Below are 22,524 nucleotides of genomic sequence, written 5' to 3'. Positions count from 1 at the left end.
ATCGACACGAGAAAGGTTTATTTATTTTTTTTCTGATAATAAAGTAAGTAAAAAAGAAAAAGAAAGGCAAGTTCATCAGCGAGGAAGCCCGAGATTGTCCATAATTCCTATTGTGGAGATGGAAGAAAAGGTTTGTTGATCCGCTCGTGAGATGAAGAAAAAAAGTTTAGTTGAAGGTTTTCCTAAACAGACGAGGTGTTAACTGTACGTATTGCAACACTTCTTTATGTCATACAGCTGTTGTATAGAGTATGGCAGATGCAGAAAGACACACACACACACACACACACACATACTCAAGATGTTAACAGCACGCTTTAGTTCCTTAAAAAAAATGAATAACTCCAGGAAATAAAGTCCTTCACATAAAGACTTAAAGAGAACCATCATATCTTATCTCCCAACAAACCACCTGCCATGATGTTAAGATTTGCCGCTCCCGCCAATCTCTCTCATAGTTACTCGTTCTCTCAGTTAAATTTCATGTTTGTTGTTTTATGATTCTAAGTCTTGTTATTGGTTCTTTGCTTTCGTCTGTCATGCCTTAATTTGCGTATGCTTATATAAAGATGACCCTAATTTTTGCATATATAAAGCTTTTGTAACTCGCATTCAATTGGCCTTTAATAATTATAAAAAAATTCAAAATATCCAATGTTAACTTTAACCTATATTTCATTTTTTCTAGTTTTTATTAGGAATATTTTGACGTATTTTATTTGTTTTTATGATTGTGTTTTTCCTCGGAGAGAGGGAGAGAGAGAGAGAGAGAGAGAGAGAGAGAGAGAGAGAGAGAGAGAGAGAGAGAGAGAGAGAGAGAGAGAGAGACCTTCCCAGGTTTTTTTTTTCATTATATAATACGTAAAAGAAATAATTTGTAGCGCAATTTCAGATCACCTTACACGCCTTATAACCCCTTTGTAGCGTCGCCAGTTTCTCCCAGTCAATCAATCGAGTGACCCCAGTGAGGCAGAGTGGCGTCGTGCGTCTGGTGCTTTCTTTTTATCAGTCTGCGTTTAGAGAGCCACTTGCCCGCCGCCTTACCCAATTATATTAACGATCTTGGCACGTCTCCATTTGTGTATAAAGAGGCAGCATTTACTCCTCTCTCCATTCTTCCGTGTCCTTTTCTCTAATCTCTTCCCTCATTTCTTCCTTTTTCTCCTTCTCTCTTTCTCTTTCCCTCCCTCCATTACAACAGTGAACCATTATTTATTTGCAGACTTAAAACTCTACCTTTATGGCTGTGCATTAAACCGTAATGGTGGCGGGTGAAGAAAGGGAGGGACGAGGGAGGGTGGAAGGAAATGAGGAAAGGGAAGGAACGGACAAGAAAGGAAAGGAGAGAAATTAGTTAAGTGGATATGTTGGAGGAACGTGCTTACCTTGTGGTCCAGTACACCTGTTGCTGGGCGAGAGAGAGAGAGAGAGAGAGAGAGAGAGAGAGAGAGAGAGAGAGAGAGAGAGAGAGAGAGAGAGCAAGCTTATTATGATGTATTGTTGCATTGATTTGATATTTAAAGTTGCTTGAAACTTACGAATATTTTCAAAATTTAATGAATCACTGTTTGTTGTTATTTACATTTCTTACAAGGCAACATTTCTCGCTTCCATTAGAGTCAGTTGGTGTCGCTTGTATCTCTTCAACTTGTTAATTACTTTATGCAATCATAGTGCAAGAAGACAAACAATATGAAATTCTTAGACACTGATAATATGCAATCAGTATAATTAATGTTTTAGTTAGAAAAAACACATGATAGATATTAAAGTGACCTCTCCAATTGACTGACCGCTTCGTTTTCTCCTATTTTATCCATCTTCTCTAATTCTTCTTTCTTTGTACTTTTCCTATCTTTTTTTCGTTCTTACCTCTTTACTTTCTTCTTAATGATACAGTATATACTCTGGTGTGGGGTCATTACAATTATTACGATAGTGACAGTAATCATTAAAGTGCGAGCAAGAGAGAAAGCGCGCCCACACACACACACACACACACACACACACACACACACACACACAGCATAAACACGACGATGACGACAGCAATGGTGGCAGTGATGGCGGTGGCTGAGATCATAGAGAGAGAGAGAGAGAGAGAGAGAGAGAGAGAGAGAGAGAGAGAGAGAGAGAGAGAGAGAGAGAGAGAGAGAGAGGGGAGAAGTAGCGGTATAGCAGCACTACATCTTCGGGAACGGCGTCTAGCTCCTATTTTTACCCAATTATGGTGACGCGCGTGACGGGCGGAGGCTATCCAGGTAAAAATCACCTCTCCCTCTTTCCCCTCTCCCTCTTTCCCCGCTCTTCTTGCAGTCTCCCTTGCTTTATAATTTTCGGGGAGCCAAGTTGAGAGCACCTTCCTCCTCGCCCGTGATTCAGTTTTTGGCGCGTTTTTAGCGGTGGTTAATGATCCCCGACGTGGAATTACTTAGGCGGAGTGGTGGCGTGTGGAAGTGTGAGTGTGATTACAGGTGAGGCGCTGATGATTGTCTGCGTTATATTTGGCTAAAGAACTTGATGGGATGAATGGAAGGAAACGTTTGGTTCAGAGAAAGAGCGCGGGAGGTGAGGGACGTTCGGGTGGGGAATGGAAAGCGAGATTACATAGAGTGGTGAAAGAAAAATGTGGCTGCGATTTTCTCCAAGTGGAAGCCAACCAAGTTACAGCCTCTGCTGGTGACCCTTAAAACTCGTGGCCTCTTTTAAGTGTTGTTTTTCTTATGCTGTAGTGGTGGTAGTGGTTGTGGTGGTGGTGGTAGTGGTGGTGGTGTTAGTAGTAGTAATGTTCATAGAATTGTTTTGTTGTATTATTCACACATTTTAGTGTTTACATACTTATCACATTTTACTCATATTTCTTTATTTTCTTCTCTCTCTCTCTCTCTCTCTCTCTCTCTCTCTCTCTCTCTCTCTCTCTCTCTCTCTCTCTCTCTCTCTCTCTCTCTCTCTCTCTCTCTCTCTCTCTCTCTCTCTCTCTCTCTCTCTCTCTCTCTCTCTCACCTTCCCCATCACTACCATTTTTTTTTCTTTTCAACCTTACAGTGTCTTCTTTTTCTTTCCCTTTTCTATCTCCTCCTCTTCTTTCCTCGTTCCCTCGTTTCCCTCCCATTTCCTACTCTCGTTGCCTCCCACTCCTTATATAATTTTCTGCCTGGTCTTCATTTCTCTCCCTTTTCCCTTCTTACCTCCTCATCTTACCTCTCCTCTCCTCTCCCTTTTTCTCCTATCATCATTTTACTTTCCCCACTGACAACCTTTCCTTTTGCTGGTCTTTTTCCTTCACTCTCCCTTCCTTTTCACTTACTCACCGTCTCTTTCTCTTCCTACAGAGTTCTGCAAGGAGCCCCTCGGTATGCAGTCAGGCAGGATCAACGACACACAGATCTCTGCTTCCTCCTCCTACGACGTGTCCAGGACGGGGCCTCCCTCTGCCAGGTATGTGTGTGTGTGTGTGTGTGTGTGTGCGTCTAAAGGATGAGGTTTATATGTATTTCTGTGGCTGTATTTTCTCTCTTCTCTTTGTCAATCTGTCGGTCTGACTGCCTACTTGTGCGTCATTTTATTCCTCTTTCAGCTTTTATTTATTATTTTATTTGTGTGTCTATCTGTCTGTCTGTCTAGTCACTGCGTTTCATAAATTCTTTCGGGCTAACAGACCCACCACATTTTTTTTCCTCCTTTGTGTTCTTTTACGTTTTCTGTCTACGGGAAGGAAGATGAACGTCCCTCAGCGCTCAATAGATGGCGTTCCTATACAGTGTTCTTATCGTTCCCATAGATAAAGAGGTGATACCCAAATGTCTAAGCCAACCCTACTGAATTTCTTAACCTGATTCTTAACTCTCATTAATTCCTAACTTTTTTTGCATATCACTGAGCGTTTTAAAGTTATCTTTCTCTAACTCATTAATCTTCACTTTAATTGCAACTTAGCGCAGTGAGGACATCTGGGTGGAGGGAGGGAGAAGGGAGAGGAGGGAGAAGGGTGGAAGAGAGAGAGTCGATCAGGGAGTGTTTTAATAGTTGTAATTTCCTTTTGATAGAATGAAATGTACCTTTTTAGATAATGATGATGGTGGTTGTGGTAATATTAGTAGTAAAAGTAGTTGTAGTAGTAGTAGTAGTAGTTATAGTAGTAGTAGTAGTTATAGTAGTAGTAGTAGTAGTAGTAGTAGTAGTAGTAGTAGTAGTAGTAGTGGTAGTAGATAATGTTGTTGTAGTTGCTATAAGTATTAAAAGTGATAATAATGATAGCAATAATGGTAGTTGCAGTTATTGTTGTTGTTTTACCAGCAGCGGCAATAATAGTAATAATATCATTCATGGCGAGAACAATAGTAATAACAATCTTTTTCCATCATTATCATCTCCCTGAAAAAAAAAAATCCTCTTTTCCTACATACAAGAAGTCTAACCAACTCTCTATACCTTCCACCACCACCACCACCACCACCACCACCAGGAGTACCAGCAGGCGGTATCCTATCACACGAGGTGCCTCCGGAAGACAGATTAAAACACTAATGGTATATTCAGCTACGCCTTCGTTTGAGCAGGATCGATGGGAGGGTCATTATGGTGTGAGGGCATTAATCACCTACGGAAGGAGAGGAAGGGGAGAGAGAGAGGTGCCTGAGAGAGGGAAGAGGGACTGGGGTGTCAGGAAGTAAGAGTGCTAAGAGAAAGGAGAGGTAAGAAACTAAGGAGAAAGGAATCGGAGAGAAGAAGGAAGGGTTAGATAGGAAAGAAATGGATTAATTAGAATAAAGAAAAAGGAGATGGAAAAGAAAATGCATAAAGATGATTAAGGAAAAGAGGAAAAGTGTTTAAAGAAATATAAGTGAAAGTGATAAAGATTAGAGTTAAATTAGAGGAAAGAGGAGGAAAGGGACAGGAAAGGATCGTAAGAGGAAGAGATGAAGAAGAGGAAAGAGGAAGGAAAGAGACGCAAGAGAAAGGGAGATAGAGAGGAAGATGGAAAAAGAGAGCTAGGGAAAGGGAAGCTAAGGGGAAGGGAGGAGGAAAGAGAGAGGCAGGGAGAAGAAAGCTAAGGGGGTTGGGAGGAGGAAAGAGAGAGGGAGGGAGAAGAAAACTAAGGGTGGGAGGAAGGGAGGAGGAAAGAGAGAGGCAGGGAGAGGAAAGTAAGGGGATAAGGGGAGGTGGCAGGAAGAACGAGGTCTGATTTGAGCCTCACTGTTCCTGGGAAAGAAGGGAAGTAGGAAAAACGTGGTGACAAAAGAAAAGAAGAGAGAGAGAGAGAGAGAGAGAGAGAGAGACAGTCACTCAAAATAATAATAATAAAAAAAACTCGCTAAATAAGAAATTACTGGTATATGCAAACGAACATTTATTATAGCAAAGGCAAATATATAATTAAGCCGCAAAAAAAAAAAAAGAGAAAGAATAAAGAATAAAAAAAGGGTAACAACATTATGAATCGTAGTTAATTACGCTAAAGACCAAAAGCACACACGAAATAAACCTTTAAATTCACCGTTATTTCGTACTTTCATCCCGAGGAGACGTAGACGCCACCAAACATCGCCGCGGTAAAGAATCAAAGCCAAAATCCCTGGAATCAAACACCGCAAATGAGTCTTAATGCCATTCTCAATTTCCCTCACGCTGCACCCAGATATTTCCCTCCCCGCCAGTCACCGAAGGAAACTCACATTACCTCACACTTTTCCCATCCTCCCTTATTTTTTTTGCTCCATCCAGGACTAACATTTTCGCCATTATCAACGGCTACACTATCTCATTACGTAATATTTTCCCTCCTGCATATTATTTTTTTGCATATAAAGGGATATATTAACCATTACGTGATTTTCTCCTCATTACTTGATATTCTTCCCCCTCATTATTTGGTATTCTCCGTAAATTTTGCGCCCGCAATTTTTTCCCTCCTGGTCCGGGCCTCGGTTCCTCGCTTGCTCCTCTTCAATCATTCCCGTTACAGCGCGCGGCGGTCTTTTCCTCACCCTTTCCTCTTGAATCTTGCCGCCCGCGTCACCGTGTAGTCCTCTGTCTCGCCAAAACCATATTCTCAAACATTTCTAGCGCTGCATCTCTTCTACTTTCAATAATCTGTGGTTTTTTTTTCTTTTTGGGGTCTAGTGATATATTAATAAAGATATCCACCGTATTAACATGAGAAACTGTATTGGATATCTGGCTATTCATTTACGTGGCTTTGAAAATAGTCGTGGTAAGGTTACAAAGCGTTTCTGAATAGGGGCTTAAGACTTCTCCCCGCTCGCCTCTTCTCCTCCTTGGTGTTGTCATGTCTCCGCGATATTCTAAAACTCAGCCACTTTCTGTCTCTTCTGGACTAACAAGGGGAGTATACATCACTTTTGTCTCCTCCACCGCGACCTTCACCACACCACTACCGCGTAAAACTATCACAGAGGTCTCGCGTTTTCCTCTTTTATGTTCCTTCATGTAGTTATTTTGCTGTACATTTTTTTTCTTGCTTTTTTTTCTCCACTTAACCTGTCACAGTTTTTATTTCCACATTAACCACCTGTGTTTTTTTTTTTTTTTTTACTTTGATTATTCAACAGTTTTACTTTTCCTGTTTGATTTCCATATTTTTTTTTCTATTTCCACTTTTATTCCCATATTTATTTTTCCTTCATTCCTTTATACACCTACTTTATTTTCATAGTCATCCATCTCTTCCTTGCTTTATACACAAACTTCAATCCCACTCATATTCCCTCCCATCAGTACCTTCCTTTTCTTCCTTCCCTCACTTAACTAACCATAACAACCCAACCCTTTCCTCGCCAAATAGAACCTCACATTTTCATTTATTCCATACAAAAATAGCTCCATTTCATTTCCCTCTATCTATTCGTCTCTTTTGAAGCACCATCGTTAAATCTTTGCCTCTTCTCTCCCATGTTCTTCTGTCGCTCTATCATTCGCTACCTGCTCCATAAGACATACTTAGCTGTAGCACACAGCACGAGACATTCACTGGGCGGGAAGCAACAAGCGAACTCACACCTTCTCCCTTTTTAAGTCTCTAATCAGAACGTCAGGGGATAACAAACTGCGTATCGCTTGGAGAGGAGGCGGCCGAGTTCACACCAAAGGGAAGGGAGAGATGTAGATCAATGTGAGAGAGAGAGAGAGAGAGAGAGAGAGAGAGAGAGAGAGAGAGAGAGAGAGAGAGAGAGAGAGAGAGAGAGAGAGAGAGAGAGAGAGAGAGATATTAGGTGCTGGAATAAAACAGGCATAAAAACACGAAATAAAGTGAGAATCAACAAATCTTGATCAGAAAATGAGAGAAAATATAAACTGTGCTTGCTTCTTCATCCCTTCCCCTTCTGGAAAACGAAAAACAAAATGCAGCGCCACTAGAAAAAGTTCGTGTACATGTATCGGTTGAAAAAGAGAGAGGGAAAAAAAGACATGAAGCTCAAAAAATGAAAACAAAACTGCAGAGTAAAAAAAAAGAAGAAAAAAATGTTTATGGTGAAAATATTTGTGTTGTGTAAATAGTGATAACCAAACGATAACGAGAACGAATATATGGAAATGAAAAGACGGTATTTGTAAGAAAAGAAAGAAAGGAATGAAATAAAAATAAGGTTCTAGAATAGTAAATTTATATAACTAAAATTTTTCGTTTCTTGAATAGTAGAAAAATAATTAAACAGAACACGAAGAAATTAAAAATAGAATAAAAATCGAAAAAAATGGACACATTGGACACACATATCAAACTTTTATTACGACATTATATTTCCCTTTGGTTTCCTTCCTGTCGTACTCCTCTCTCTGGCCGTTCCACGCACCACCTCGGAGCCTCCAGGAAGCGCCTCCTCCTGCCCGCCGCCGCACCTGTAAACCCACAACTTTACCTCCGGCGGCTCACCTCGCCTCGAAATACTGACCCACAGACCTGCATATTTTCCGTTTTTTGTCACATTGGAGGGAAGAATAAAAAAAACGTGGAAGAAAAATAAAAAAAACGATGTAGAAATATATACTAGAAACTTACACACCTTTTTTTCAGCTATAGCGAGTCAAGGAAAAACGCCGCCAGTTACCTCTCTTACCAGCTTTTATTCCGGGGAATTGAGAAGTCTTATTTTTAAACTCTCAACAGCGAAAAAAAAATATATTGTTTTATTTAATAGCATTTCTTTTCTTTTTGCTTCTTTCCGTATACACACACACACACACACACACACACACACACACACACACACACACACACACACACACACACACACACACACACACACACACACACACACACCGCGTAGTGTAGTGGTTAGCACGCTCGACTCACAATCGAGAAGACCGGGTTCGAGTCCCGGCGCGGCGAGGCAAATGGGCAAGCCTCTTAATGTGTGGCCCCTGTTCACCTAGCAGTAAATAGGCACGGGATGTAACTCGAGGGGTTGTGGCCTCGCTTTCCCGGTGTGTGAATTGTTTTGTGGTCTCAGTCTTATCCGAAGATCGGTCTATGAGCTCTGAGCTCGCTCCGTAATGGGGAAGACTGGCTGGGTGACCAGTAGGCGACCGTGGTGAATTACACATAAAAAAATGATATTTTTTTATGATTTATTTTAATATCTTCTTTTTTCATGGTCTTTGTTTTTTTATTAGATAGTGGCAATGCTTATATTTGTGAAGCATTAGTGTTATAAAGATTTCTTGTTTTACTTTACAAGTCGAGTAAAGTTTTGGTCCATGTTCTAAGAAAGCACTAGTGCCATCAAGGAATGCAGCTTTCGTGTTCTGAAATCTCATTGTAACAAAATTAGATATTTTTCACTGTAATTCGCAAAATATGCTTTTAGATAAACTTTATATATCCCTAACACTCTCCATGTCACAGCATTTTTAATTCAGTATTTTGTGTTAATGTGTGTGTAGTCATCCTGCCACGACCACTACACGGTTCCAGGAATTCCATAAAGAGGTGTGATACTTCGAGCGTCAATATCGCGTTTTTGAACACACGTCAGTCGCGTCACCTGGTGCTATTTTTTCTTCATTTTGCCCCTCAAAAAAAGAAATACTCTCCATTTATGTGATTTTTCCAGCTCCATATTTTCCTTCCTCACTAATAGACAGTAGCATCTCTTGTCCCTCACCCATCCCTGCCTCTATTTATTCTTCCCTTCCCTCCGGACACATCTTCCCTCTTTGTGTCCATTCCAAGTCACCATATATGATTTTGATAATGCTGCTCGCCATTCAATACAATCTCCTTAGTATTCGCCAGCCCGCCCTGCTGTAGAGACGCATTACTGGTGTCTCCTGGCTATCAGTAAAACTCCCCCTTCTGCTGTAGATACATAGGCCATTCGTTACCTTCACCCGACATTGCAGGGGTTTACGACTCTTGTAATGCCCTGAGTAAGTTTTGAAGATGCTGTATACCTACCGTAGTACTTTCTTTGGATGTAGTATCGAAGTACGTAAGGATAACGGCACACACATACACACACACACACACACACACACACACACACACACACACACACACACACACACACACACACACACACACACACATCTCTTTTTTTTTGTGCTCGGGACGAAGAATTTTTTTTACGCATGTTGGAGAGAGAGGGAGAGAGAAAGAGAGAGAGAGAGAGAGAGAGAGAGAGAGAGAGAGAGAGAGAGAGACAGACAGCACTACTCGTCACACATACTGATCACTAGTCTCATTTTGCTGTCCCGCCTCTCTCTCTCTCTCTCTCTCTCTCTCTCTCTCTCTCTCTCTCTCTCTTCGCCTCAGTTTATTTACCAGAACCTCAATATCGCGTAGCGTCAAGAGAGAGAGAGAGAGAGAGAGAGAGAGAGAGAGAGAGAGAGAGAGAGAAACTCCTGAACTCTGTGCCGCCATATTTCAGTATCCAGCTCTATACTAAAGTCTATACATATCCCTCACCCACCCCCTTCCCAGCACTTCCCCTTCCCCTCCCCAGCACTACCCCTTTCCCATCCCTCTCCCTTCCATTCCCCCCGTTCCCTTCCCTCCCCTGTGGCTTATGAAGTTCCCCGCGTGTATTAATTCTCGCCTGGATTTAATATTGGGCAGAGGCAAATAGTTTTGTTCCGGGAAGATTCGTATCATTCATGTTTTTTTGTGTGTGTGCATATGTGTGCGTTTGAGTGCGCGTGTGTGTTGTTTTCTGTTTTTTTTTTTTTTATTTGGCTGCTTTTTGTAAAGACACGCAGAATATGGTTGTATTGAATCAGTGAAGAACAACACGTGAAATAAATGTACAGTTTGAATGGCGAACGAGACAGGAAAAAAAAGTGAACGAAAAAGTAATTATGATGAAAAAAAAACTGATCCACACATTTTCCTCTTCGTTTCTTAGTGCCTCCTTTCCCGCAATAGAATGAGAGAGAGGACAGAAAGCATGGAAGGAAAGGATGAAAGCCAATGACCGCGTATTTTCAACCATTTTTTTTTCATACAAAGACTCATATTTCACCCAGAGCGCATCATTTCCGATTCCTGAGTGTGGAGAGGTGCATTAACTACTCGTAACAGAGGCGCACCATCCCTTGCTAGCAGTCATTTCCTCGTCATTACCTCTGGATTAATGTTCTCCCCCGGCTTAGCTAAGAGACCATTTATCAACCACCCTATACAACCTGAGGATAAGATATTGTACTTCAAGGCTCCAATATTCCAGTTTCTGACAGTTTGTAGTAGAAGTATCAATAGTGTTTTTTGTTCGATTACATTCTTTATATCAAATGCTTTTGGAGAATGGACATAGGTTACTTGTGGAGAATTGACATAGGTTACTTGTGGACAGGTTTTTTTGTATTGTAGGAAGAAATGAGTCAAGATTTGGTTCCTTAAGTCGTTGATTGAGTTATAGATAGTTTTAATTTCTCGGTTTTAATAAGATAGTCCTTAAAGTTATGCATAAGTTAAGTATTCGTTTTTTCATCGAGTGAATTTAAGGATTTATGATATTACTTTTTTGGATTTGTTTTCTTATATTGTTATTTACTGCCTAATGAAAGTGGTTTTGATATATCGCTACACTCACTTATTCTCTAAAATTGTGCATGAATACTTACTGTTTCTTTTTTGTTTTAAGTGAAGTTTTAATAGATAAAAATAATAAGGAATTAGTTATTAGCATCGTTTTTACATAATATGGTTTCAACTTATCCCTTCAGTCAGATACTCCTTGAAATTATACATAAGTTACATGCGGTTTTTGTCTCGTAAAAGGTTAGAGGGTAAGTTTCCCGAGTCCTTTCTTATAATTTGACTTACTGACTAATTTACTTGGATTTCTTTTGATTTTTGAGTGGAATTGGCTTATTATGTGGGTGGTGGAGCAGAGGAAAAGTGTAGATAATGGTTAGAAGGGGGAAAAGTTAAGCCAGTGAAGGAGAACGGGAAGCAGGTGGAGGTAATGGTTAAATGAAGGAAGGGAATGGTATTGGAAGGGAATAATGGAGGATGTGAGGTGCGAGGGAGGGAGATACGGTGAGATCAGGGCTGGAGATCCAAGGAGAAGAAGAGAAGGATATTCAGTAAGGAACGCGATATGAAGAATGATAAAAACCGAATAAACTAAAGGAGAAACACAAAAGAATGGGATGAGTTTAGAATGGCAGAGAAAGATCTTAATTTTTGAGAGAGGGAGAGAAAGAAAAGTGAGAGAAAAGAGTGTGGTGAATATGTTGGTTGAATGAGAAGAGAAGGTAAATAAGAAGGAGAATAAGTAGTAGGCAATGGTGAGACAAGAAGAAGGAGACTGGGTGAGGGAAGGGAAGGGAAGAGAGACATGATGGATTGGGAAATGTTACGTGGAGTGGGAGGGATAGAGAAAAGGGAGAAGTTAAGTATGATTAGTAGGAAAAAAATGCTAAGCAGTAGGAGAGGGAGAGAAAAGAGAGATAAGCATAATAGATATAAAGTAAAGCACAATACATAAATAAATACTGTAGACTAAAAAGAGAGAGATGAAGAAACTAAAATTAATGTAAAAGAAAAGTAAAGAAAGAGAAAAATGAAACGTAGAAGGATGAGGAAAAAACAAAAACGAATAAAGACACTGTTTAGATAATAAAGCTAACGAAAAAGAAGCAAATGGTGATAAAATGGAGGAGAGAAGAAAGAGAGTGTGATCGAAAAGGGAGAGGATAGAAAAAATTATATGGGTAGATAGTGATGAAAAAAAATACGCAAAAAAAGACAGTCGTAGAAGGGAGAGGGAAGAGAAAGGGAGAGTACAAGAGAGGGAGAGATGGAGGGAGGGAGGGAAGGAGAGATGCTGGGTGGGCCGAGAGAGGCTGACACACACACTTTCTGGCGACGATAAATCAGACAGTCTCCCGGTTGGCGGAAATGAGACGGAGGAGGTTAGTAGGGACACCAGCCAAGAGACAACTCACTCCCCCAAACCTCTGATGCAACACAATAGTAGTAGCAGTAGTAGAAGTAGTAGTAGTAGTAGTAGTAGTAGTAGTAGTAGTAGTAGTAGTAGTAGTAGTAGTAGTAGTAGTAGCAGCAGTAGTAGTACAAGTAGTAACGATACCTTTAATAATATATCGTCCCACTCAGAGATATTACTTACATTCATTACCTTACCTATACTGAAAATGAAATACGTAAGATGAGAATACAAATCAACCCTGAAAACTGCGAATTTACGTTAAATACAGCCTTGGAATGCATGGATGGAGAGAGAGAGAGAGAGAGAGAGAGAGAGAGAGAGAGAGAGAGAGATAGTAGGGGGTCTGGTACCGGGCCGCTGATAGAGAGAGGCGTGTGTCCCCGAGGTTGGCGGCGCGTGCTCGGCCAGTGGGGTGGGTGTCTGGCGGCAGGCGGCGTGCATCATGATTACCTACCGATTTATAGCCCCCATCCACCGCCCAAGGTCCCAGGGGGCGCCGCGCTCCTGAAGGTACTAGGGAGAGGGATGAGGAAGGGGGAGGACGGTGCACTCGTTTCCTCGCTACACACTGCAAAAAAAGAACAGCTGTTGACGATGAAGGTTCTATTTCTCACGTTTTCATCACTTTTATTCATGTGTTGTTTTTTTGCATTCGCTAGTTTGAATGTTGTTCCGCGTGGCTTTCCTGGTAGCGGCTATAAATTTTCCTGCAGAGGGCGTGGCATGAAAGTTACGGACGTGTGTGTGTGTGTGTGTGTGTGTGTGTGTGTGTGTGTATTTTCGCGCGTCCCTCAGCACATAAGACCGCCGAAGGAAGGAAGGAAGGAAGGAGAGTGAAGGAGAGCATGGCATAAATGACCATAAATATACTCAGGAATGTGTGTTGGGTTCTGGTGTGTCGAGTTCGAACCTCCCTCCTTGTCCTCCTTGTCTTCCTTGTCCTCCTTCCTCGCCAGCTGACTCATGCTCGCTCTCTGCCGTCATTTGTCCTCCGCTGTGCATGTCTCGATTACTATTATTCCATCTAGCTGAGTATGTATATATGTATTCTTAAACTGGGTTTGCATACTTTGTCATCCTTTAGTGAACATTGATATATAAGCCGGGTATGTATTTGGGTTAACTTAAGAATTCATGTATATTGTTTTATGTACATTTATTTTCTTTGTTGTTAGTATAGGATTGATCGTTCTTCTATACCCAGTAAAAATATAGTGAGGAATTTACAAGTACACATGGTTTTACGTTATGTTTATTAGTCACAAGTTTACGTCTCCACTTGGTCACATTTTATAACATTGTATAATTCTGTATCCTTATATACCTCTCTCACATATACTCACACACACACACACACACACACACACACACACACACACACACACACACACACACACACACACACACGGCCCGGTAGCTCAGTGGTTAGAGCGCTGGCTTCACAAGCCAGATGACCGGGGTTCGATTCCCCGGCCGGGTGGAGATATTTGGGTGTGTCTCCTTTCACGTGTAGCCCCTGTTCACCTGGCAGTGAGTAGATGTAAATCGAGGAGTTGTGACCTTGTTGTCCCGGTGTGTGGTGTGTGCCTGGTCTCAGACCTATCCCAAGATCGGAAATAATGAGCTCTGAGCTCGTTCCGTAGGGTAACGTCTGGCTGTCTCGTCAGAGACTGCAGCAGATCAAACAGTGAATTACACACACACAGACACACACACACACACACACACACACACACACACACACACATACACACATACCTTATCTAAACCTTATCATACCACACCACTTCTTCCAACACCACATTTCAACACGTAAAGCACACAACACCACACACCACATCACACAACCCTCTCTCCCACACACCAATAATCCATACAAACCAACAGATCACAAATGCACCACCGCCACCACCACCACCACTACTACTGCTACATCACAAAGCCATCCAAACACCACCACGACCACCACCATCATCACCACCACCACCAGCACGTCGCAACACGAGTACACTGAGTATTGCCACGCACAGATTGCTCCCCACGCTCTCCCATCAATATTCCAATACTAATTTACATAATCCATATTTCATTAGCGATGAAACTCACAGCGTATGATTCCATTATGTGGCGGTGGCCTGTGCGGACAGTCGAGTGGGAAGAAGTGGCGAGAGGGACGAGTGGGCTTTGGGTGACTTACTTTGTTAGGGGACAGTGCTGAGTGGGATTCGACTCTAGGAGGATCCAAGTGGAAGAGTTTAAGTCTGAATGTTTATAATGTGAAGGAGGAGAACGGTGGATTATTTTTTATAAGAGTTCTTTTCTGTATAACCTGAAATCTAAACTCGGAATGTTCTTAGTGGTTAGAAAGAAAAAGATGAAGAGGTGAAGTCTCTCTAAGCAGAAATGGAGGTGGAAAAAATAAACTAAATATTCTTGATGGAGAATTTAAGTCTGTATTAATAGAAACGGAGCTGAAATATTAAATTATGAACGTGAAGGATGTTTTTTTTTTTTTTTTTTTTACAAATATATAATGTATTGGTGTGGTGGATTGCTGAACTGACATGGACTGGAATAGAAGAGGGAGAAGTATTGCTGTGCTGAGTGGTGGACGGATGAAAGGGAGTAGGAGGGGTGAGGGTGAGGACAGTACGCATGTATGGTGAACAGAGAGGGAGACAGGAAGGGAAGGGTGGTACTGGTGGTGGTTGGGGAGTTGGCAGGGAGGGAACAAAATTAGGGTGCAGGGTAATGAGAAACCACAACATTTGCTGTGGAATTAAAACAACACACGCTTTTCATCAGTAAACATTGAATATATCAGAGTGGATAAAACGTCATACACGCTATGTTTTTTGTTTTTTTTTGTATATATATATATATATATATATATATATATATATATATATATATATATATATATATATATATATATATATACTATATATATATTATAAAGCCTAGCAATATTGCTGTTTTTTCTGTTTTTATACCACCATAACTTACAATTTCATATATTTTTGTACTTTTTTCTCTATTTCTTTCTGTCTAACAGGTCACGTCAGCTACGGTGCCTTAGGATCTCTTTATAGTTTCATATTTCTTTTCCTCGCAATTTCACTCAGCGTACTCTTCTTTTTTTCTGCTAGACTCGGGAGTAAATTAGAGCTTCGTGTTTCTTGGCAGTAAGCGATAGGGAACTACTCGCGTGAAAAATAATTGGTAAGTCTGTGTACGTGTTTTCATGATATAAAGGTTGCATCTTTGCCCTGTTTGATTGTACAGAAGCATTGTTGCATTTATAATGGTTGGAGTCTGACGGAAATTATAATATCAGTGACTAATCTTTTACTTATATTTCAAATCTTCTTTGTTGCAATCGTGGTGCCAAGAAAAAAAGATAATAATAATAATAATAATAATAATAATAATAATAATAATAGTAATAATAATGATAATAATAATGGTAATAAAAGAAGATACGTAAAGTGAATAAAATATAGACCAAAACCTATACCAAAGACTTTAAAATACTTCCCAGGAAGACTAAATTTGTTCTGTATTTTAACATGACGAACGTTTTGCATATCACGCATTCCACTCTTCATAAAACGCTGAAATACTGCATTGATGTCAGCTCCTGGGTCATGGAGAGTATGTAGCATGTACAGCTCACACCTCCAACCTGCCCGCCCGTCCGTTCGTCCGTCCGTCCGTCCGTCCGTTCCCAGCTGATCCGGGCACAATGCATGTACATTTATTTTTCCCTTGTTTAATGGCGGATTACCCCGTTGATTCGAATTAATCACGGCTAATTTATCAGATTTCGTTATAGATTAATTCCGATGAGAAAATATTTGTCATGTTATTGAATTTTCATTGTCCAAATACCGAAAACTATTGGAATTAGACTTGATTGTCGACCTCGTTCAGGTCTGGCGACCAATATGTCAGCGCCATGCATTTGTTTGCGCCCTTGCTTCCTTGTCCTTTAAGTGTGAGAGGCGGAAGAGAAAGAGGAACAAGGAAGCGAAATAGGAGAGGAAGGGAAGGGGGCAGACAGGAAGATCTATTTATAAAGATGAACATAAAATGACCAGGAAGCATTTCATTAAAGAGGGTGGGATGTACGGGTATTAAAGTGAATAAGAACAACAAAGCATACGTAGCAATGGTTTGGCACGAGGATGAATGGCCGCTGTAAAAGAGATCATAATGGTTTTATATTGATCCTGTGTTGTTTTGTGGGCTTGAAATTCTAAAATGAATCGGTAAATACGGGAATGTAGACAGATATTCGATGGTTAGTCATGATAGCAGGGCTGAGAGAGAGAAAGAGAGAGAGAGAGAGAGAGAGAGAGAGAGAGAGAGAGAGAGAGAGAGAGAGAGGAAGGAGTATGCTTTCAAGAGGCACACTTCACTCACTTATCCTTCTCTTTGCCGGCAACCAGTAACTTTTTTTTTTTTTCTCTCTCTTTCTCTAATCCACACACTTCAGTCAAACCCGTATGATAAAGTCTCCATTTTTTTCTATCATCCCTTTTCTATTTTTCAGTGTGTTCTTTTACTTCTCTGTGATCTTTTCTTTTATTTTTTTCTCTTCTCATCACCTCATTCCCATTTTCTTTTTTCTTATATTTGCCTCCGATTTTCTTTTCTGTTTTTTGTTTCGGCTTTCCCTTCCATTTTCTTTCATTTCTCTTTCCTTTTATTTCATATCTATTACTTGCTGTTATGTTCTTTGGCATCCTCTATATTTCTCTTTTCCTTACTCTTCCTTTTCATAATATTTCACTTTTTCTTTATTTTGTGTTTCTCCTTCGTGTCGTTTTTATTTTTTTTTCGCCCTCCGTTTACTGTTTCTTCACGTTTTCTTTTCATATCCACTTTTTTTTCTTTATCTTCACATTATTCTTATGATTTCCTTTCTATTTTTCTGTTATTTTACATTCCCTCACTTTTGTCTGATTCGTTTCTGTTTTCCCACCTTTTCTTTTTTTTCTGCTTCGTTTATTATTTCGCATTTCCTTGCTTCTCTATCATTCCCTCACATCTCCATCCTTTTTCCCTTTCCTTCCCTCTATCCCTTCGCTTCCCTTCCGGCATCCTCTCATACGCAGCTTTCACTACCACCACCACCAGCCCCTTTCCAATTTTCTTTTTTGTTCTTTTTTATATAAAAGCGTATGAAGGACGCCCTCGCCCTTTAGAAGCGCCTCGGAAAATTACCATATTGGCGTCATCGTTGCCGAAATTAGTTCCATAATATGTCCACAGATGGCGCCACCCTGTCGGCCCCTCTCCCTGCAGGAATATTTTTGGAGCGTCGCCTCTCACATTTAATGGATGGGATTTTCTCCACACTCCCGAGGGATTGACGAGGGAAGCCCGGGGACATTTGACGTCTCTCTGTTTGGGGAGTAATACCAGAGAGCGACAGACAGACAGACAGACAGACAGATGGATTTACGTTTTTTTTTTCAAGTTTTTCTTTTTTTCACGGCTGCTTTTATCAATAAGATTAGAATTTTCTGTTGACGCTTTTTACTCTCATCACCATTTCTTCACTCCCCGTCCTTCCTCCCTTCTCTTCCTTCTCTCATCGAGCCTTTTTAGTCTCTCTTATCCCTGCCACATCTACGTACTTTTCCTCACAAGCTCCTCCTCTCTTCTTTCACCACGTCCTCTTGTCACTCAAAAGCTCCTCTCCCTCTCTCTCTCTCTCTCTCTCCTTCTGTCTCTACTCTTCCTCCTTGTCTATACCTAGCTTGAGGCTCTGCTCTCTTTATTTGCCTCACAGATCCCTCTTTCACCTCCTTTTTTTCATTTTCCCTCACAGTCTCCTGTTTTTATCAGGTGTATTTTTAGATTGTCAACTTTTTCTCACCCCTCACTAAATAATTCTCTCTTAGTCTCTCCAACTTTAGTCTTTTCTTATTTACGGTTTCAATGTTTTTTTTTTTCTTAACTTCCATGTATTATATATTTTTTTTCATTTCATCACTTCATTCTTGTTTTCTTCCTTTCTAATCCTTGACATGGTCCTTTTTTCTAATGCCACTTTTCTTTCCATTTTTATTGTTTTTTCTTAGCGTCCTCATTAAATCGCAATTACTCGTCATCATCTCGTCTCGCCTCGTCTCCTTGTCATCTCTCTTTCCAGCAGATTTTTGTATATTATTTTTCTAGCACTGTATCCTACATCCACGCAATCCCTTACTCTTTCCTGCTTCTCCTTAATCTCTTTTTCCTTCACACAACCTTCACTTCTTTACAATTACCTTTCTCCATAAACTTCTTTCTTACTACTCCTTTCTCCTCCCACCATCATGTAATCACCTCACAACTTCACGATTCATTCTTCTACTTCTGTATCCACTGTCTTTACTCTATCTCTACATAACTATTCCTTCGATACTCCTGCTTAACATCCACGAACCCCCCACATAACTCCACATAACATTCACAAATCCACAGACTCCCCTGTACGTATAGTAAACATTCCTTTCATCCCTAAATATTTTCACGCAGCGTTCCTTCTTCCCATGTTCTTCTTTCTAACATTCATTGATCCCCATCATCTCCACAGCATCTCATCTTGACCCCTTCAGTACTAGGTCACATTTTTACCGTTAGATTTTGGTAAGATTAGACGATTCTATTTACATTATGAAAGCTATGGAGGTCAGAAGATTAATGGCCAGAGTCTTCACTATTTTAATCTCCAAATGACTTTTTCCCAAGCTGTATGAAATTACAAAATGAAAAGCAGAATTAATATGAAAACACGTCATGGTACTGAAGGGGTTAACCATCTTCACTTCCTCCTCTGCAGACTGAACAAGGAGGTGCAAGGGGGCGCCTGGTGTCCTCGCGGGATGGTGGGAGGCAAAAGCCCAAAGCAGTTCCTCGAGATTGACCTGAAGAAGACTCACGTGATCTCGGCCACGGAGAGTCAAGGTCGCTTCGGGAACGGCGAGGGGAAGGAGTACGCGGAGAGCTACACGCTGGAGTACTGGCGGCCGGGTATCAACTCCTGGTACACCTACAAGCGATGGAATGGAGACAAGGTGAGTGTTGTGCAGTTAACTCCAGATCTATGTATATGTGTTCTAAGTCTGATTTTATTTCATTTTTATGCGTGACTAATGTTTTTAGACACTAGTTTTATTCTATGGTTTTTTTTTTTTTTAATGCATATGTTTAAACACAAAATCAACCTCTTATTATGCTCCAAGTTGTCTTTTATTCAGCATGAGGAGAGCAAGGTGATTTTAATACATTACATGATACATTTATGAACAGAGATTGTAGGTGGATATGTGCAGTATACAAAGAGGGCTTCCAGTACCTTCTCTTGTGTTCGTGTGTTTTTAACCATCAGATAAATCAACAAAATTACGATGAAAGATGAAAAAATAACATAACCAGAATATACCGTAAGTAGGGCGTAATGGGTGAATGGGGTTACCTTTCGGGTGTGTTTTCAGTTGCTTTGTTAACCGTCGATTCAATGTTGCACTAGTGAGACGCCAAAAACAAACCATGGGAAAAAAGCTTAATTGTGTATTATTCCTGGAATCGTTTTGAGGTAAAGCTCTTAAATGTAAAGGTAAAAAAGGTATTATAGATTTTGATTACATTCCTCCTCCTCCTCCTCCTCCTCCTCCTCCTCCTCCTCCTCCTCCTCCTCCTCCTCCTCCTCCTCCTCCTTCTCCTCCTCCTCCTCCTTCTCCTCCTCTTCTTCCTCCTTCTCGACTATTAAGGTGGAATGACCTTACTCCCACTTTTTGGCACGTACGTACACACTTGTCACACACACACACACACACACACACACACACACACAGAGAGAGGGAGAGAGAGAGAGAAAGAGAGAGAGAGAGAGAGAGAGAGAGAGAGAGAGAGAGAGAGAGAGAGAGAGAGAGAGAGAGAGAGAGAGGGGGATATAATCAGGTTGACTCAGGAACTCAGAGTAATTGAATGTTTGCTCCAATAACACACTCACCACTGCACGCTACACATTACTCTCCTACATTCTCAAGTGTTCTGTGGAAGGAGCAGGAAAATCGAGCAGGAGGATGTGATGGAATGAAAGGAAGAAAGGATGGAAGATCAAAAGAGTATGATTAGGTGAAGGTAGTGGAGAAAAAAAAAGGAAAATGAGAAAATACCGTCTATCTTATTTTGCGGAAGAGGATGAGGGAAAATGATGAAGATGATGCGCATGAACAGGAGGAAGAATTGAAGGAAAGGGAGGATGATCAAAGGGAGTGGGACGAAGTGGAACGAAGGAATAAAGAAAAAAATATAATTGAGAAAATTGAGGACAGAATGGAAGAGTAATAAAATACAATACGATGAAATTGAATGAAGAAGTAAGGAGGAATAGAATGGCTGAGAAAAATATTAAGCAAGGGAACAAAGGAATAAGGAGGAAAATGGGATTGGTAGACTTGAGGACATGGAAGAATGATCAAAAGGAATAAGACAAAGTGAAGTTAAGAAGTGAGGAAGAAGAAAATAACTGGAAATATATTAAAATGAAAGAAAATTTGAATCCCTTCAGTACCATGACACGTTTTCATATTTTTTTCTGCTTACTATTTGGTGATTTTACACAGCTTAAGAAACTTATGTGGGGACTAAAATAGTGAAGACTGTGTGCATAAATCGTCTGACCTCCATTGACCCTTTCTAATGTCAATAAACCGTTTAATCATACATAAAACTTAACTAATGCGTCCCATCACTGAAGGGGTTAAAGACAGATGGAAATGGGACTGACAGAAGACCGCCAAAGAAAATTAAACCAATGAAAAATCAAGAAAAGAACAAACCCTCCTGAACTACAACAGATGAATTAGAATAACATATACTTTGAACTCTAATTGAGAAACCAACATAAGGAAGCTACTGCAAATAAAAATCAAGAAAAAAGACAAAACATCCAACCAAGTATACAATAAAAGAAAGGAAAGAACACCATCACTTCTTTTCAACTCAGATAAAGAAAACACCATCACATCTTTTGAACTCGGATAATCAAGAAAGCCACCTGAGGAAGCTACTCCCGAAACTCCCCTCCTTCACCTCACACCTTGATGGAGTTAATTTTAATCAGACTGGAAATTAAGGTCCCGCTAATGAATGTTCGTGACTCAGGGAAACAGGGAAACTTTTGTGCTGGTGTGCGCGGGAACCAAACTTTCACTAAGGGTCATTGGAGGTTGCATCGCGAGAGGAAACTGTGCAAGATGCAAGCCATGTTTCATTACCTGCTTTCCCCTGCCTGCTTTCCCCCTGCTTGTTAATAAAGGCTGTTGTTGTGGCTGATGGTGGTGGTGCTGGTGGCTGCTGGTGGTAGTGGTGGTTCTGGTAGTTGTAGCAATAGAACTAAGGAAATGGAGAAGTGGAGGAGGAGATGAAGACAGGATATGGAGAAATGAAAATAATAGTAATTGTGAAATATGAGAAAGAAGATACAGAGAAAGAGTAGGAGGAAGAGGAGTAAAGCGGAAGATTAAAAGGACGATGAGCAGAAGAAGCGAAAAGTATGAGGACGTGAGACATATATTACAAGTACTGGCGATTTTAGTGATAATGAAAGAGAGAGAGAGAGAATGAATGTATGAAAATTTATTGAAAAATGAACGAGTAGAATAGGAGGAAAGGAAAAGAAAAAAAGTAAGAGAAAATTAAGAGTATGAAAAAAAAGAGTAAGAGGAGGAAGAGGAGGAAGAGGAGGAGGAGGAGGAGTAGGAGGAGGAATAGGAGCGTCTGTAGTGTTGAAATGTTTGCGTGGAGTACCGTGAGGAGAATAAAGAAGAGGAAAACTAACTGAAGGAGAAGAAGACGGAGAAGAAAAGAAAGAAGGAAAGAAAAGCAGAATCGAACAAGTTGTGAGAGAGGAAGTGGTGGTCACGGGAGACGAGTAGAAAACTTTTAAAAACCAAGGAAGTGAACCCAAGGCATCAATCTTCCACATGTATTTCGTGGCGGGGAATGTTCCAGTTCAGAGTGACGTGAGGAGCAAGACTCGTGTCCTTGTATTGTGACTTGGGAACACACCGGAACACAAGGGAAGGACAAACACTGGAAGATTTGCGAA

At 40.6% G+C, this 22,524-nt stretch overlaps 1 protein-coding gene across 7 annotated transcripts in view; it reads left to right on the top strand.

Annotated features, from left to right (window-relative positions):
• Window positions 1–22,524, top strand: part of LOC123505428 (discoidin domain-containing receptor 2-like) — a 633,236-nt gene that overhangs the window by 531,105 nt on the left and 79,607 nt on the right. For all 7 annotated transcript variants that reach the window (XM_045256693.1, XM_045256694.1, XM_045256695.1 and 4 more), the window contains 2 exons: window positions 3,333–3,438; window positions 19,249–19,483. In XM_045256693.1, the coding sequence (XP_045112628.1) occupies window positions 3,333–3,438; window positions 19,249–19,483 (341 nt within the window). The remainder of the gene's footprint in view (window positions 1–3,332; window positions 3,439–19,248; window positions 19,484–22,524) is intronic.

Source organism: Portunus trituberculatus, chromosome 18, assembly GCF_017591435.1.
Source record: "Portunus trituberculatus isolate SZX2019 chromosome 18, ASM1759143v1, whole genome shotgun sequence".
Taxonomy (NCBI): domain Eukaryota; kingdom Metazoa; phylum Arthropoda; class Malacostraca; order Decapoda; family Portunidae; genus Portunus; species Portunus trituberculatus.
The sequence above is the reverse complement of the archived record's forward strand: the minus strand, read 5'-3'. Positions and strand labels throughout refer to the sequence as shown.